Source organism: Tachypleus tridentatus, chromosome 3 (assembly GCF_004210375.1).
Source record: "Tachypleus tridentatus isolate NWPU-2018 chromosome 3, ASM421037v1, whole genome shotgun sequence".
Lineage (NCBI taxonomy): Eukaryota > Metazoa > Arthropoda > Merostomata > Xiphosura > Limulidae > Tachypleus > Tachypleus tridentatus.
In genome coordinates this window covers 22,914,160-22,934,104 of record NC_134827.1, presented here as the reverse complement: position 1 = coordinate 22,934,104, position 19,945 = coordinate 22,914,160, and the positions used below count along the sequence as shown (strand labels likewise).

Sequence of the window (19,945 nt, the reverse complement as noted above, 5' to 3'; positions counted from 1 at the left end):
AATCATTTGTTTGTTTGGAAATGTCGCGCAAACCTACACGAGGGCTATCTGCGCTGGTAGTCCTTATATTACAATTTAAGACTATAGGGAAGAGAGCTAGCCATCTTCTCCCACCGCCAATTTTGGGCTACGCTTTTACCCACTAATAGTGGGATCGACACTCATATTATAACACCCCACGGCTGAAAGGGCGAGCATGTTTTGTGTGACGGGGATTCGAACCCACGATCCTAAGATTACGAATGTAATCATTTGTTATCAGCGTATGTAATACGAAATAATTCACATTTTATTTTGACTGCCAAAATTGTGATACACATCAGGCTATCTGCTGAGCCCAACGAGAAGAACCGAACCCCCGACTTTAGCGTTGTAAATCCGTAGACTTACCACCGTACTATCAGTGGGCTATTTGTTGGAACAAATAACTGTGATTTTAAATTAAAATATATATTATATTTTCAGCTGATCAGATAATACCAAAATTTATCTTATTAATTACCATGGATTTTGATTTCATTTTTTTTGACATTGTTCCCTAGTGGTACAACGGTATCTCTGCGGACGCACAACGCTAGATAGGCAGAGCACAGATAGCCTATTGTGTAAGTTTTCGTTTAACTGATATACGAACAGATCCTATCTCTAGATATTTGTTTCAACATTTTTCCAGATTACTTTAATGGTATCTCAAGTACATCTTCAAGTTTAAATGTATTCTCAAAGCGGATCGCATAGGTATTAAAACATTAATTAAAATAAAGTACAAAACAATGTTTTGACCTTCTCAGATCATATTGAGGTTAACAAAAGAGAGTTTTTGTTTGTTGCTCTTTCATGGAGTCCTTAAAACTGTGAAATTGTAAAATAACATTTGAGTATCTTCAATTACTACAAATGTGATGTCACACGATCTATATTAGGTATATGTCATATTCTTTCTTTGTACGGCCCGGCATGGCCAGGTTGGTTAAGGCGTTCGACTCATAACCTGAGGGTCGTGGGTTCGAATCCCCGTCTCACCAAACATGCTCGCCCTTTCATCCGTGAGGGCGTTATAATGTGACGGTCAATCCCACTATTCGTTGGTAAAAGAGTAGCCCAAGAGTTAGCGGTGGGTGGTGGTGACTAGCTGCCTTCCCTCTAGTCTTACACTTCTATATAAGAGACGGCTGGCGCCTATAGCCCTCGAGTAGCTTTCTCGAAATTCAAAAGACAAACAAAATATTTCTTTGTAGCTCGATTTTAATACCAAAAGCCTATTTACTTAGTATGCAATATCAGAACTTAGAAATGTCTGCGTTAAAAAGTAAAGTTTAAAGAAAGTAATACTTTTAAAAAGAATTACATCTGACATAATCATTGTAACGTACTTCAATACAAGCCGGTGTACCTGCCCTCTGGCGGGAAACTTTGTAAATTCATGATTAATAAATGGTGTATTAATTTCAATTTTGGTGAAGATCCATTCACACCCTGCGAAACAGAAACATGGACAGAAAATAGACAATATTATAATATTTATGTAGATTATATTGAAATATTGTTATACTATAATATTGTTAAATATTGTACGTGTATGTGTCTTTTTTTGATAAATCTTGTCATATAAAACGTACCTTATATTCTTCCCTTATCACACATGTTCTGAGGTTTTTTTGGACGTATTCCTCTAACTCCGATATATGTATCCTCTTGCTCTTTTCTTCAATACTATTTTCAATTTCAGGTTCTAGTTCGTCACATGATTTAGATATTGTTAAAGGATCTGCATCTGTAACAGTTTATTGGCTGTTTTTATCTAATTGTACTGGACATGCTTACGTAAAGAAACAAAATGAAATGTTAAAATAAGTTGGAAAAATATTTTGTATTTACTTTGTCTTAAAAGCTGCGTTAAAACTACGACGTTAAGAATGTATTGCTTTTAATTTCACATTAAGCTTTCAAAGCCTCTATTTAAATGTATCAAATATCAGGAAAATATATATTTTTGTTGGACATATACATTCTACTGAATACTTACTTTGATGTATTTAACACTTTAGTGTTACTGGCTGTTTAACTAACCTTTAACCTTCAACATCCTTAACCGAAAGCTATTACTTGCCCGGGCAATTCTTGAATTTGGCATTCTAAAACGAATAGAGAGAGAGATGAGTTACATATGTAGAATGAGTTACATGCGTAGAATGAGTTACATATGTAGAATGAGTTACATATGTAGAATGAGTTACATGCGTAGAATGAGTTACATATGTAGAATGAGTTACATGCGTAGAATGAGTTACATATGTAGAATGAGATACACGTGTAGAATGAGTTACATATGTAAAATAAGATACATGTGTAGAATGAGTTACATATGTAAAATAAGATACATGTGTAGAATGAGTTACATCTGTAAAATAAGATACATGTGTAGAATGAGTTACATATGTAAAATAAGATACACGTGTAGAATGAGTTACATGTGTAAAATAAGATACATGTGTAGAATGAGTTACATATGTAAAATAAGATACATGTGTAGAATGAGTTACATGCTTAGAATGAGTTACATATGTAGAATGAGTTACATATGCAGAACGAGTCACACGCGCAGAACGAGTTACATGTAGAACGAGTCACATATGCAGAACGAGTCACACGCGTAGAATGAGTTACATATGTAGAATGAGTTACATGCGCAGAACGAGTTACATGCGCAGAACGAGTTACATATGTAGAACGAGTCACACGCGCAGAACGAGTTACATATGCAGAACGAGTTACACGCGTAGAACGAGTTACATATGCAGAACGAGTTACATGCGCAGAACGAGTTACATATGTAGAACGAGTTACATGCGCAGAACGAGTTACATATGCAAAATAAGATACACGTGCAGAACGAGTTACATATGCAAAACAAGATACATGTGCAGAACGAGTTACACGCTTAGAACGAGTTATATGTAGAACGAGTTACATATGCAGAACGAGTTACATGCGCAGAACGAGTTACATATGCAGAACGAGTTACACGCGCAGAACGAGTCACATTATGCAGAATAAGTTACACGCGCAGAACGAGTTACATACGCAAAACAAGATACATGTGCAGAACGAGTTACATGTGCAAAACAAGATACACGTGCAGAACGAGTTACATGTGTAAAATAAGATACATGTGTGCAGAACGAGTCACACGTGCAAAATAAGATACGCAGAGAACGAGTCACATATGTAAAATAAGATACATGTGCAGAACGAGTTACATATGCAGAACGAGTTACATGTGTAAAACGAGTCACATACGCAGAACGAGTCACGTAGAACGAGTCACATATGCAGAACGAGTCACGTGCAGAACGAGTTACATATGCAGAACGAGTTACATGTGTAGAACGAGTTACATATGTAAAAACAAGATACATGTGTAGAATGAGTTACATGTGTAAAATAAGATACATGTGTAGAATGAGTTACATGTGTAAAATAAGATACATGTGTAGAATGAGTTACATGTGTAAAATAAGATACATGTGTAGAATGAGTTACATATGTAAAATAAGATACATGTGTAGAATGAGTTACATATGCAGAATGAGTTACATGTGTAAAATGAGTTACATATGCAGAATGAGTTACATATGCAGAATGAGTCACGTGTAGAATGAGTTACATATGCAAAATGAGTTACATGTGTAAAATGAGTTACATATGCAGAATGAGTTACATATGCAGAATGAGTCACGTGTAGAATGAGTTACATATGCAGAATGAGTTACATGTGTAAAATGAGTTACATATGCAGAATGAGTCACGTGTAGAATGAGTAACATATGCAGAATGAGTCACATGTGTAGAATGTACTCGAGATCCATGGGGTTCAGGTTTTTCTTTAAAGTGAAACAGTTATCTTTAGATAAACAAGAAATTCGAGGAATTACTTGAATATCACTAGAAATATGGCACTTTTATAGACCGAATAAAAACTAACTTTAAGCAGTAAACAGAAAGCTTCAGTTAAAGCATTATTCAGTCAAACCTCCATACGTGTTTTTACTTATCAACAAGTTTTGTAACATACGGAAAATTTTAAAAACTTCTGTAATAATTGATCATCCATATCTAGATGCTACAAGCAGAAACAGAAACTCGATTTTACGTTTTTAGGAAGGACATATTGTAAACTGGCCTGTGCAAACTTTTTTGCTCCATAATTTTAAATATTAAAGTCAGCATGACTTTAGGAGGGAGAGTGAACGATATGTTTCTCCTAGAGAATTAGGCCCGGCATGGGATTTGGTTGAGGCACTCGACTCGTAATCTGAGGGTCACGGGTTCGAATCCTCGTCACACCAAACATGCTCGTCCTTTCAGCCGTGGGGGCGTTATAATGTGACGGTCAATTACACTATTCGTTGGTAAAAGAGCAGCCCAAAGGTTGGAGGTGGGTGATGATGACTAGTTGCCTTCCCTCTACTCTGATACTACTAAATTATGGACTGCTAGCGCAGATAGCCCTCGTGTATCTTTGAGCGAAAATTCAAAACAAACCAAACCTAAATAATTTAAAGTGTCTATAAAAAGATAAAAAGCAGTTTACATACATCATTTGAAGAACCTTTTAACAAAAGTTTGTGTACAATTGTCTGTTCTATGTCTAAGTTAAGCACACAAATATTACTATATTATCAGTTACTATACAAAAAACTGCTAATTAATAAAATAATGTAAATTGACTACTGAAAGCATATTAAATTAATGTCAGTGTATATAAAAACTCAAGAATCTGAGAGTATTAAGATGTGACGTTTCATTAAACACATCTTAGTATTCGTTCATTCAGAAGGACTGAAGTTGTTTGGTTGTTCAAGTTGGTTTTTCTTATAATTACTTTCGCTTTATATTGTAGAGGTTTATATTTTAGCAATAATTACATTAGCTCACAATGGGTAACAATATCTCTATTTAACCAGTACAAAATTACAGTTTTAAGCAAAACAAAAGATTGAGTGCGTTTCATTTAAAAATATTTTAATATGCAAATGTGCAAGTTACGTGTCAACCGTAACCAATATAAAATGGGGTTTAAAGGCATATATCAGACTTTAAATACATTTTTATATTGTTTGGCGTTTCGTAAATTAGGTGATTCCGCTTTTGGGAAGCGAATGTAATAATTCTTTCCGACGCAAAACATTCTCACACTTAAACCTGATGTGATCAAATCGAAAACTTATCACATCCATAACACTTAATAGCATTGGAAAATAGAAGTGGCATCTTGGGGCACTAGGACCATCCAAAGAGAGACGTGCAAAGAGTCGTACACCACTGGTGGTTAATGATGTAGTGTTTTGAATCAGCGAAATCCAGAGAGTGTGAAAAACTGTCCACGTGTCTCATGCAATATTAAGAAGCAGGATCAAGAAGGATCTCCATCTTGTTTCCACAACCAACTAGTTCAAAGGTCGCTTACCTCAACAGCTGGAGAATGAAAGGATTTTTTATGGTCGTCAGCATTAGATACGATATGACAATTGTATTGTATTTGATATATTATAATTATTTTGTTTGTTTGTTTTTATTTCGCGCAAAGCTACTCGAGGACTATCTGTGCTAGCAGTCCCTAATTTAGCAGTGTAAGACTAGAGGGAAGGCAGCTTGTCATCACCAACCGACATCAACTCTTGGGCTACTCTTTTACCAACGAATAGTGAGATTGACCGTCACATTATAACACCCCCACGGCTGAAAGGGCGACCATGTTTGGCGCGACGGGGATGCGAACCCGCAACCCTCAGATTACCAGTCGCACGCCTTAACCCACCTGACCATACCGGGCCTCTTTTGTTTTGGCTTATGGAAGACAGGAAGGAGAATGGTTATGATTTTAAATGATAGTCTTGTAACGAAGTCTTTCACAATGGAAACTACGGTGCAGGGATAAGTGGTGATTCACGAAAGTCAGAAAGAGCATGACAGGACGTGGAGACATGAACTGAAACGATATGATAAACCAACAAAATCGTTTTACTATAAAGTACTCAAACTCTGTACGAGTTTTGTGTTGTCCCATTTAACCAATGATAAAGACATTTTGTGGGAGGTATTCCAAAGTTGCTTTCATGTCAAAACACATTTTAAAGTGGATTGAGCGAAATTTCGTAAGAAACACTGTAAAGTTTTATCTTATAAGGACATTGCTTTCGTTAAAAACATATAAATATTCTTGTTTATTAGCGCATAGCTGCACACGGGCTACCTACGATGAACTGAATGTATGAACCAATTAATAAATGTTGTCTTATAAACTCTTAAGTTTAATGCTGAGACAAGGGCTCAAAGTTGTAAATATTCGAGAACATTATAATTAATATTAGCAGTGTGTCAAATATTGTTTTAAATAATTTCGATTCTCAAATAGACCACGAGAATCGATATCAGTTTATTTTAAGTTCTATAAAATGTTTTTGAAGATAAGTAAAGTTAAGTTAGTGGTGAGGTAAAGAACATTTGATTATGAAATCATTCAAACAAGTAGAAGAACCAGGACTGAGTTTGCGCACGTGGAAAGGTAAGAAATATTTTAAAAGCATTATGGAATTGGGAATTACTAATTTCAAGAAATTGGCGCACGCGTTAGTGGATGAGAGCGCGGCTTTTGCTAGTTTGTTTTAGAGCAAATTCTTATTGGGCTATATGTTGTGTCTACTGCGGAATAAAGCCTGGGATTTTAGCGTTATAAATCCATAAACTTACCACTATCCTACCAAAGGACAAAATTAAAATATTCTTTGTTTACATTAGAACAAGCCATATTAGAGCAAGCTTTAGATTCTATTATTGAAAATCCGTTCGTGTTTGTTTTTCTTGTATCAAAGCCACATCGGGCTATCTGCTGCGTCCACCGAGAGGAATCGACCCCTGATTTTAGCATTATAAATCCGTATATATTCACTGCTGTCTCATCAGGGGACAAAGAGTGAGTACATATCACGTTCTACATTAAAAAAAAAACCCAACAAATTATTATTATAAATATTCGTTTCTTTATGTGGTTTGTTTTGAATTTCGCGTACATATCACGTTCTACATTTAAAAAACCCAACAAATTATTATTATAAATATTCGTTTCTTTATGTGGTTTGTTTTGAATTTTGCGCGAAGCTACACGATGGCTATCTGCGTAAGCCGTCCCTAATTTAGCAGTGTAAGACTAGAGGGAAGGCAGCTAGTCATCACCACTCACTGCCAACCTTTGAGCTACTCTTTTACCAACAAATAATGGATTGAACGTCACATTATAACGTCCCCACGGTTGAAAGTGCGAGCACGTTTGGTGTGACCATGCTGGCCCATTCTCGAAGGTCCTAATATTAGAACTTGTCAATAAGAGAATATTGATAATTCTTTGTAAAATATCTGGAGTGTTGTGAAGCTCTTTATCAGTTTCAAAGTGACTACTACGTGCAGGTCTGGAGTTAGGTACTTAAATAAGCTGCGTAATTGTATTGTGAAAAATTAAGTATTGGATCTTATGGTATGAATAACATTTGGTGTGGTATCTATATGAGGAATCTCTATACATCCAAACTCTCATGGTAACAAGCAGATCTTTGAGAAACACGTTCTAAGCCCTAGTTGCAAACTGAGGGTTTTGTTTAGGTCCATCCAGACACCAGATCTTAGCTCTCCAGATCACAATTAAAACTGTCTGGAGAGGATAATTCGAATGTTTTTATATCACAGTTTTTAATCTGCACCATGCGGTTGAGCTTTTATAACAGCGTTGGAAACAAACTGCACATCAGACACCTGCCATACATTCGTTGCAAGCATATCATGAACAGTAGCAGCTACTTAGACTAAACTTGGTGTTATATCATATTAAGACAGTAACAATGAAGACACCAATCATTTGTAAAAGTGTAAATTTTATCGTGGCTGTGGAAGGATACCTTTGCTTATTTCAAATAAACTAACCAAATGTAAGTCTTGTTAAAACAAACATTAGATATAGAATCATTTTTAGCGTATTCATACAAGAAAAAAAGTAGATACAGTTACCAAAAACGACTGTCTGCGTGTGTGAGTGACCAGAATGGCAATAACAACTACAAGATATGTAATCTAAATTGGTGAAGTCCGTGTGTAGGCGATGACTGGAAGACAACTGAGAGTCAAATTTGACTCTCAACTGTAACTCAGGTACGATATGATCTATTGTGTAGAGTTGTACTTTTGAAACCAATTACAAGATAAAACTAGGTAGGTGAAGTTTAATTCGATGGTTACTTTATTTACGTGCGAACTATTGGTTTGTTTGTTTGTTTGTTTTTAAATTTCGCACAAAGCTATTCGAGGGCTATCTGTGCTAGCTGTCCCTAATTTGGCAGTGTAAGACTAGAGGGAAGGCAGCTAGTCATCACCACCCACCGCCAACTCTTGGGCTACTCTTTTACCAACGAATAGTGGGATTGACCGTCACATTATAACGCCCCCACGGCTGAAAGGGCGAGCATACTTGGCGCGACAGGGATGCGAACCCGCGACCCTCAAATTACGAGTTGCACGCCTTAACACGCTTGGCTATGCCGGGCCATAGAACTATTGGTAGTAAATTAAAAACGGATAATTATATATATATATATTCATTACAATAGTATTAATACTACTAATATATTTTGTCATTCATTACAAAAGTACTACTGAAACAAATGGAGGAACATACTAATGAGTCTTTCGTTATACTTGCTATTTTAACCAGTATTGTTTCCCAACATTCCTAAAGAAGATGGTTTAAGTTGTAAGAAAACTACCTGTGTAGAATGAAGAGCAACGTTAATACTGTAACTCCACATATCAGTGCAAATGTGCCAAAAACAACAGCAACAACGGTTGCAACATACGATCTCGTCGGCTTTTCTTTCCTCACTGAAAAGGAAAAAAAACAACAAAAAACACTTTATATTTAAAACAACCAATCAAGAAGAAGTATTTAAATAAACCCGAACGCTATATAGGTGTGAGAGTTGTAAAAATAATGTATGTTTTTCTTATAGCAAAGTAACAACGGACTATCTGCGCTGTGTTCACCGAGGGGAATCGAATCCCTGATTTTAGCGTTGTATAAAAGCGGGGGACATGTAAAACAAAGTCTTATTAATATTTGTTTAGTTCGTAAATCTTATCTTACGAAACATATAGAAATTAGAAATTTCTCAAATACGTAACCGATATTAGCTCTTATAACATAAGTTTCTTCAACTGAAGATTTAGAGCGTTGCTTCAGATTTTTGGAAGATAGATGGCACGTGTTCTAACAGAAAAAAAATCTAACAGTTTTAGCACTTAGAACATTTTTGATAAAACATGACTCAGCAGTGAAATGAATTATTTATAGTTCCGAACTTGTTTAAAAGTTTGTAGCTTAATTCTGTGATATTTGTTTAAATTCTCGTTAATGTTGTACTGAAATGGCATTTCTACATATCAGTACGTTTAAGAATATATCGGAAAGTATAATGTTCAAATTATGCGTTACGTATAATAAAACTATTTGTTTTTCCAGTGCTTTGTGTTTGTGTTTTTCTTATAGCAAAGCCACATCGGGCTATCTGCTCAGCCCTCCGAGGGGAATTGAACCCCTGATTTTAGCGTTATAAATCTGTAAACTTACCACTGTACTAGCGGGGATTTTTTTTTTCTACTGCTTAATATATTGTTTCCCAAGAAGTGTTTTTTAAACCCTTCTCTGGATCCAACGAAACTGTAGTGTTTGAAGTTTAATTAATTAAATTTTATTTATATTTATTTATTATAGCTTGCAATTAAAGAAGTTCCAGTTTTCACTGAGTAGAAATCACACACGCTCTTACTTCGAGATTAATTTTCATGCAGAATAATTACCACTTCTAACAGCCTTGTATGTGTCATGATCAGTCTCATGTTTAATTATTATATGTTCGAAAAACCTTCTTTCTCCAATAACAACGGTGATTGGCAAAATGAGCACGATTTTCGCACAATAACTGTGAAAAAAAATGATGACTGGTTAATTGAAATTCAGCACAAATCTACACAATGAGCTGTCTGTGCTCTGCACACCATGGGTATCGAAACCCGGTTTCTAGAAGTGTGAGTCGTCAGACATGCCGCTGTGCAGCTGGGGAGCAGAAAACGATGATGCATGATTAATGTTACTTAAGTATTCCAGTACAACGTGTGTAGTGATCTTGGTTCCTCTTCGTCAGGGGGTTTGAAACCCAACACATATAGATTTGTTGCACTCGAAATCTCATGAGACCTCGTGAAGATGATAGAGCGCAATAAAACTAAACGTGTGTAATTTCTTTTTAAATTTCGTTTTGTTTTTGATTTTAACTTTATACAAATACATTATCGTGCACGTCAGAACGTCGGTGTTTTCACGTCAGAACGTCGGTGTTTTCAATTTATTATTTTCACAATTTGCTTATTATCGAACGAATACAAATCTTGTGCTCCCCTTGAAATCTTTCATCAACAACAAGCTGTATTGTGAACTAACTTGTACAATTTCCTTGACTCGTCACCTTTGCGAAAGAGGAATGTTTTCAACTTGCAGACTCTGTTTTAACGAATGTTGAATACACTTCCAGCCATTTACTTGGATCATTGAAATCACAGACACATAAATTTTATATTTCCTCCTGCTGCACATCTTTCGACGTGTTTTTTTTCTTTGCTTGGCTTTAGATTCTATGATTTCTTTCATTTTTCAAACCGTTTAGCATAATAATGTAGCTCTTGTGTTTCCAATTATTTCACCAGATATAATTCTTTGAATCTTTGTAATAATATTTCTTTCATATGTTTTAATATTTCGCTCTTCTGATATTATATACTAGAAAGACGATGTTTACAATTGTTGTTGTTTTGAATTAAGCACAAAGCTACACAATGGGCTATCCGTTTTCAGCTCACTACGGATATCGAAACCCGGTTTTTAGCAATGTAAGTCCACTGATATACCACTGAGCCACTGGGGGGGCGCTTTCAATCAACCATGTTTTTCTTACGTTTATTATTCACTCCTTTACAACCATAACTTATTGTCACATTTTATCTGATTATTTTACATTTTTTTAACAAACACAGTCTAAAGAATATGTCTAAATAGTATTTTTATTTTACACATTTCTTTAAAAACTAAGTTAACATTTTCAAAATTTCCTAAACGTTTCTAGTTATCTAACTTATTTCGGGCCCGGCATGGCCAGGTGGGTTAAGGCGTTCAATTCGTACTCCAATGGTTGCAGGTTCGAATCTCGGTCACATCAAACATGCTCGCCCTTTCAGCCGTGGAGGCGTTACAATGTTACAGTCAATCCCACTATTCATTGGTAAAAGAGTAGTCCGAGAGTTGGCGATGGGTGGTGATGACTAGTTGCCTTCCCTTTAGTCTTACACTGCTAAATTAGGGATGGCTAGCACAGATAGCCCTTGAGTAACTTTGTGCGAAATTCGAAATAACATAACTAATTTATTTTGTTTACCTATAGAAAAACCAAATTAATATTATTTTTGAACTGAGTTACCCACCCTTCTGTTACAGCAGTATACGTTCTTGAGAAAACGTGACAAATGTGATGATACAACGAATATACTGTGCCCTTGGCAAATAAATTAATCAGTAAAACAAATTTCAAATGTTCACACCCCATCCCATCAGTAACGCTGAGGGCTTACGGCGATATTCCCTGGTGTAGCTTCCTGGTTAACAAAAACAAACAAAAACATTCTGTCGCCCAAAGCGTTTCCTACTCAAACTCTGTTCGTCCGGCAGATGAACCATTATACTGTACACGCGTATTTTATTAGTGTATTTTCTATACAAGCTGTTTTCACTTGGCCTAAATGACACATAATATGATACAACCTGCACTTATTATATCAAAATTTAATATTCAACCTACCTGTAATTGGTTTTCCAATTGCTTTATAACTGTATCTTTCTTCCTGAAATAATGTTTTTCCAGCGTTAGTTTCATAAACGTATACATGGGTTATACGATACAATTTAAACAGCAACAATAAACGTGTACATGGGTTATACGATAGATTTTAAACAGCAACAATAAACGTGTACATGGGTTATACGATAGATTTTAAACAGCACCAATAAAAGTATACAAGTTACATCACACATTTTAAACCGTACCAATAATAATAATAAAAAAAAAGAGAACATGCATTACGTCATACATTGCAAACGGTAACAGTAAAAAATTATACGGTCATACCATACGTTTTAAAAGAAATCAATAACAAAAACACACACATAGTTTATACATTAAACAGTGAAATGATACCAGTAGAAGTCTGCATGGGTTATACACGTTTAAAGTGATCTATTTTACATGTTGAAAAGAACAAACACATTTTGAGTTTGCAACACAATAACTAAAACTTTTAAATCAATTAAAACATAATTCAGCAGATATAACTGAAAGGCATCACATAAACGCATTGCAAATTATTTATTGTAATATTCTACTTTTATAATTTGCATTTTTGGAAGAAAACTAATTTCAAATAACCAAACATAATAATTAAAATCTGAAACAATACTAGAGACAAATAACTACGAACTCTTACAAAAGTATTAGACTCATAACGCATGCGCTCACGTTTTTCATTATCTAGATTAAATGTTATGAAAATATATCCAATCCTGATGTTCCATTCTACAAAGTGTGACACGGCCTAATAGTTATGGTGCTAAATATGCAATCTCCGAGTCGTGAATTCAAATACCCTTTTCGTAACATGTTTACTCTTTCCAACTGTGGGAGCATATAATGTAACATTCATTACGACTATTCGTTGGTCAAATAGTAGTTAGTGGTCAGCGGTGTTAAGTAACTGCCTTTTTCTCTCTAGTATATTACTATTAAATTAAGGACGACCGGTGCAGATAGCCATTGAGTAGCATTTTAGGAAATTCAAAACAAACCATACCAATATATTATACAAAACAAAAGTTATGTTTTAATTATCTTATTAAGTAATTAGAAAGATTAGACACGTTCTGTTCTCACTATTATAGACATATACTGTATTCACTGTTCTTATCATGTACTTCCCTTACTATTATAGACATGTACTGTATTCACTGTTGTTATCATGTACTTCCCTCACTATTATAGCATGTACTGTATTCACTGTTCTTATCATGTACTTCCCTCACTATTATGGACATGTACTGTATTCACTGTTCTTATCATGTACTTCCCTCACTATTATAGACATATACTGTATTCACTGTTCTTATCATGTACTTCCCTCACTATTATAGACATGTACTGTATTCACTGTTGTTATCATGTACTTCCCTCACTATTATAGACATATACTGTATTCACTGTTCTTATCATGTACTTCCCTCACTATTATAGACATGTACTGTATTCACTGTTCTTATCATGTACTTCCCTCACTATTATAGCATGTACTGTATTCACTGTTCTTATCATGTACTTCCCTCACTATTATGGACATGTACTGTATTCACTGTTCTTATCATGTACTTCCCTCACTATTATAGCATGTACTGTATTCACTGTTCTTATCATGTACTTCCCTCACTATTATACATGTACTGTATTCACTGTTCTTATCATGTACTTCCCTCACTATTATAGACATATACTGTATTCACTGTTCTTATCATGTGTACTGTATTCACTGTTCTTATCATGTACTTCCCTCACTATTATAGCATGTACTGTATGTATTCACTGTTCTTATCATGTACTTCCCTCACTATTATGGCATGTACATATTCACTGTTCTTATCATGTACTTCCCTCACTATTATAGCATGTATTGTATTCACTGTTCTTATCATGTACTTCCCTCACTATTATAGCATGTACTGTATTCACTGTTCTTATCATGTACTTCCCTCACTATTATAGCATGTACTGTATTCACTGTTCTTATCATGTACTTCCCTCACTATTATAGCATGTACTGTATTCACTGTTCTTATCATGTACTTCCCTCACTATTATAGCATGCTATTATCATGTACACTGTTCTTATTCATCTTATCATACTTCCCTCACTATTATAGCGTGTACTGTATTCACTGTTCTTATCATGTACTTCCCTCACTATTATGGCATGTACTGTATTCACTGTTCTTATCATGTACTTCCCTCACTATTATGGACATGTACTGTATTCACTGTTCTTATCATGTACTTCCCTCACTATTATAGCATGTACTGTATTCACTGTTCTTATCATGTACTTCCCTCACTATTATAGCATGTACTGTATTCACTGTTCTTATCATGTCACTGTTATAGCATTATGTATTCACTGTTCTTATCATGTACTTCCCTCACTATTATAGCATGTACTGTATTCACTGTTCTTATCATGTACTTCCCTCACTATTATAGCATGTACTGTATTCACTGTTCTTATCATGTACTTCCCTCACTATTATAGCATGTACTGTATTCACTGTTCTTATCATGTACTTCCCTCACTATTATAGCATATGTATTCACTGTTCTTATCATGTTGCTTCCCTCACTATTATAGCATGTACTGTATTCACTGTTCTTATCATGTACTTCCCTCACTATTATAGCATGTACTGTATTCACTGTTCTTATCATGTACTTCCCTCACTATTATAGCATGTATGTATTCACTGTTCTTATCATGTACTTCCTCACTATTATAGCGTATGTACTGTATTCACTGTTCTTATCATGTACTTCCCTCACTATTATAGCATGTACTGTATTCACTGTTCTTATCATCACTATTACTGTCCCTCACTATTATAGCATGTACTGTATTCACTGTTCTTATCATGTACTTCCCTCACTATTATAGCATGTACTGTATTCACTGTTCTTATCATGTACTTCCCTCACTATTATAGCATGTACTGTATTCTGTTCTTATTCACTGTTCTTATCATGTACTTCCCTCACTATTATGGCATGTACTGTATTCACTGTTCTTATCATGTACTTCCCTCACTATTATAGCATATTCACTGTTCTTATCATGTACTTCCCTCACTATTATAGCATGTACTGTATTCACTGTTCTTATCATGTACTTCCCTCACTATTATAGCATGTACTGTATTCACTGTTCTTATCATGTACTTCCCTCACTATTATAGCATGTATTGTATTCACTGTTCTTATGTATTCACTGTTCTTTCATCATGTACTTCCCTCACTATTATAGCATGTATTCTCACTGTTATTATCATGTACTTCCCTCACTATTATTCATTCACTGTTCTTATCATGTACTTCCCTCACTATTATAGCATGTACTGTATTCACTGTTCTTATCATGTACTTCCCTCACTATTATAGCAGTGTACTGTATTCACTGTTCTTATCATGTACTTCCCTCACTATTATGGCATGTACTGTATTCACTGTTCTTATCATGTACTTCCCTCACTATTATAGCATGTACTGTATTCACTGTTCTTATCATGTACTTCCCTCACTATTATAGCATTCACTGTTCTTATCACTTCCCTCACTATTATAGCATTACTGTATTCATGTTCTTATCTTCCCTCACTATTATAGCATGTACTGTATTCACTGTTCTTATCATGTACTTCCCTCACTATTATAGACATGTACTGTATTCACTGTTCTTATCATGTACTTCCCTCACTATTATAGCATGTACTGTATTCACTGTTCTTATCATGTACTTCCCTCACTATTATAGCATGTTGCTGTATTCACTGTTCTTATCATGTACTTCCCTCACTATTATAGCGTGTGTGTATTCACTGTTCTTATCATGTACTTCCCTCACTATTATAGACATGTTGTATTCACTGTATTCTTCCCTCACTATTATAGTTACTGTATTCACTGTTCTTATCATGTACTTCCCTCACTATTATAGACATGTACTGTATTCACTGTTCTTATCATGTACTTCCCTCACTATTATAGACATATACTGTATTCACTGTTCTTATCATGTACTTCCCTCACTATTATAGCACGTACTGTATTCACTGTTCTTATCATGTACTTCCCTCACTATTATAGACATGTACTGTATTCACTGTTCTTATCATGTACTTCCCTCACTATTATGGACGTATTCACTGTTCTTATCTGTATTCACTGTTCTTATCATGTGTTCTTCCCTCACTATTATAGCACATGTGCTGTATTCACTGTTCTTATCATGTACTTCCCTCACTATTATTATAGACATGTATGTACTGTATTCACTGTTCTTATCATGTTCTTATCTTCCCTCACTATTATAGACATGTACTGTATTCACTGTTCTTATCATGTACTTCCCTCACTATTATAGCATGTACTGTATTCACTGTTCTTATCATGTACTTCCCTCACTATTATAGCATGTACTGTATTCACTGTTCTTATCATGTACTTCCCTCACTATTATAGCATGTACTGTATTCACTGTTCTTATCATGTACTTCCCTCACTATTATAGACATGTACTGTATTCACTGTTCTTATCATGTACTTCCCTCACTATTATAGACATGTACTGTATTCACTGTTCTTATCATGTTCATAGAGTCAATCGATATCGCCTTACCAGAACAAACGTTTTATTGTAATCAGTTGAAGACCTTTATTTCTAAAATTCAAGATTTCTTGAAATGTTGCTTTATTTAAATAGCCATAAGGACTATAAGGACTACTTTCAGGGAGAGAATTGTCTTTTCATTGGTCAAATTAAATAGGTCATGTAGTATGGTAATCTTCAACTATAATGATTTTTCAATATCAGTTTGGTTTGGTTTTTGAATTTGGCGCAAAGCTACACGAGGGCTATCTGCGCTAGCTGTCCCTAATTTTGCAATGTAAGATTAGAGAGAAGGCAGCTAGTCATTACCACCCACCGCCAACTCTTGGACTACTCTTTTACCAACGAATAATGGGATTGATCATCACATTATAACGCCTCCACGGCCGAAAGTGCAAGCATGTTTGATGCGACGGGGATTCGAACCCGCGACCCTCGGATTACGAGTCGAACGCCTTAACCCACCTGGCCATGCCACGGCCTTTTTTTCAATATTATGAATACAGTGTATTAATAACCATATTTATTTTTTGTTTGAATTAATCTAAAATCCCAAGATGAAGGTTTATTTTTAACATAGCATAATATTTAGAGATAACAAGAGACCTTTTGGTACATCTCAGCTGTCCCATCCTCTAAATTGTTATAAAACTGTCAAATAATTAAATAAAGTAAGATAAATCTTAGAGCCAACCCCTATCGTTCATATAATTATCAAGCTTTGTTTTAAACTCATTTAAATTTATCACGCCCTCAACTCGAACGTTAACCTCCTTCTTAGAAAAGTAAAATTGTCTTAGAAGAAAATGACTCCTAAACCTCATAAAATTTACATTTCTGTTTCTTAGTCCTTCTGTTCTCGCTTTTAAATATTAAAGAGGTAATGAATCAACACTATTAATTCCCGTTATAATCATAAACACCTCAATCATATTCCCCTAACTTTTTTTTTTTTGTAAAAGAGAAAACAGTATCAGAGATTTCCATCTTGTATGATAGTTTCTCCATCGCAGGCACCACTCCAGCAAACCTTCTCTGAATGTTTTCAACAGTTCAAGGTATTTTCCAGGGTAAGATGCCCAATACGGAATGAACACATACTCCAAATGTGGCCTAACTAGTGACTTGTACAGTTAACTGTTGCAAAATAACAACTACAGGTACTACTAAAGGACGATTAAAAGATATAACTAGTGTTTTAACATGTGTAGTGTCATATAAATCATTAAAGTGGTGCGGTACATAGGTTTGACTGGTGATTTGAATTTCTCTTCTAATAAACACGTTTATAGAAGTTCTTGACTGAGTGCCTAAACTAATGTTTGTCAGGCAGCATTGGTTCATTCTGGATGTACATTGACCAAAGTGTTATTTGCTATACGAAATAGATAATCTGATGTATAATTGCACTATTTGACGGATGGCTTCCGATACCCTAAACCTGAAACTACGGTGTAGTCCAATTGGATGAACCTCCTAAATTTAGTCCACTGAATTAGGTACAACCCAATAATGTGTATAAAAAAACAACTTCCAGACTGCTTTTCAATCTGTATTAATCGTATATTTGACGAGGACTTATATGAAAGTCAGATGTTTAATTTTGTCACTTTTCCACAACTATAAATCTCGAACAGTAATATGAGATTTTCTGTTATTCCGAACTGATATAAATAAAACTGAGATTAGAAAATTGTAGAACCAAGTTAAGAGCTTAAATATGCCTATGTGTTTTAAATAACTACTTAACAGATCCAAAACAAATGCTTATAATAAATACTTTACCTAAATAACAACGCATTACACTAAAGCACGAATTATATCCTTATAATAAATACTTTACCTAAATAACAACGCATTACACTAAAGCACGAATTATATCCTTATAATAAATACTTTACCTAAATAACACTAAAGCACGAATTATATCCTTATAATAAATACTTTACCTAAATAACAACGCATTACACAAAAGCACGAATTATATCCTTATAATAAATACTTTACCTAAATAACAACGCATTACACTAAAGCACGAATTATATCCTTATAATAAATACTTTACCTAAATAACAACGCATTACACTAAAGCACGAATTATATCCTTATAATAAATACTTTACCTAAATAACAACGCATTACACTAAAGCACGAATTACATCCTTAAACTTACCCCGCTAAAATTACTCAACACACCAAATCCAAATATGTAATTTTCTCCCGTCTTTAGTGGTGCATTGAAGAACCCCCCGTAGCTTTTACCATCACCAACGGTAAAATTATGTTGTACTTCCTCTGGTTTAAATTTTCCAGTGGTGTAGTATAAATTTCCTTCTTCTGATGAATTGTAACCACTCATCATGTTTCTGACGTGTCGTTTATGACGTTTTGAAGAACTCTGTTTTTCTACTCCAATAAAGTAAGCACTGTGCAAAATCGTTACAACGTCATTTTAAATGTAACCAAAAATCATTTAATATTTATAACATTTATATAGCCTTGTCACTACTATAATTCATAAAACAAATGAATCAGGACACTTCAAAGTTAAACATTTAATAAAATTCACCAATCGTTATTAGAGTGATTCTTACGTTAGATATTAACGTCATGATATTTTTTTTTCTAAATACGAAACATAAGATAAATTAATACAGAATAAAATTAAAAATGAAGGTAAATACTTGGTTTGCTTATTTGAAGTTAAGCAGAAAAACAACACAATGAATTATTTGTGCTCTGCCTATCACCCAAACATTCCGCTGTGCCACTAGGGGCGACTTGTGTTTGTTGATCAGAAAACTGTATATTGAGCTCTTTATGAAGACTCCACCACAAGAACTGAATCTTGAATTTTAGAGTTAGAAGCCATTGAGTTTATAACCGATCCATCAGAAAACCAAATGCTACTAACTTAAAATTTAAAAACATCACAAATTTCCAAATAACAATATCCAGTTATAGATCATGTAACATGTAGCTTAATATTCACTTCTTTGAATATCGATCTTACTAGCGTTTATTAGTGACGTTAAGAGAAATTAACAGTCATCGCATTCTACTAGTGGTTTGACTGAAGATTATTAAAAAGGTAATTTTAACTCTAAGTTAGTTTATGAAAATTCATAATGTCAACTTAACTGTTTCTTCGACAGAAATCATAGAACACAAATTTGTGGAAAAGTTCCCGTTCGCGACAAAAGATAAAGTTGTTTTTTTTTTAAAGAAAGGTAAACTAACATGAATAAACTGTTTTTGTCTACCAATTAATAGTTCATGCTACTAGCACATTGCTGAAAAAAATGCGTGAATGAAAACAAAACGA

General features: G+C 34.5%; 1 protein-coding gene across 10 annotated transcripts in view; it reads right to left on the bottom strand.

Moving 5' to 3' along the window:
* The window catches only part of LOC143246523 (receptor-type tyrosine-protein phosphatase mu-like), a 110,521-nt gene that overhangs the window by 35,770 nt on the left and 54,806 nt on the right, over window positions 1-19,945 (bottom strand). For all 10 annotated transcript variants that reach the window (XR_013026019.1, XR_013026020.1, XR_013026018.1 and 7 more), the window contains 5 exons: window positions 18,794-19,046; window positions 11,952-11,994; window positions 8,814-8,928; window positions 2,071-2,135; window positions 1,620-1,774 (listed from right to left, as the gene is read on the bottom strand). Coding sequence is in view for 6 of the 10 variants with exons in the window: in XM_076493379.1 (XP_076349494.1) it covers window positions 1,620-1,774; window positions 2,071-2,135; window positions 8,814-8,928; window positions 11,952-11,994; window positions 18,794-19,046 (631 nt within the window). In the remaining 4 variants the exon portion in view is untranslated. The remainder of the gene's footprint in view (window positions 1-1,619; window positions 1,775-2,070; window positions 2,136-8,813; window positions 8,929-11,951; window positions 11,995-18,793; window positions 19,047-19,945) is intronic.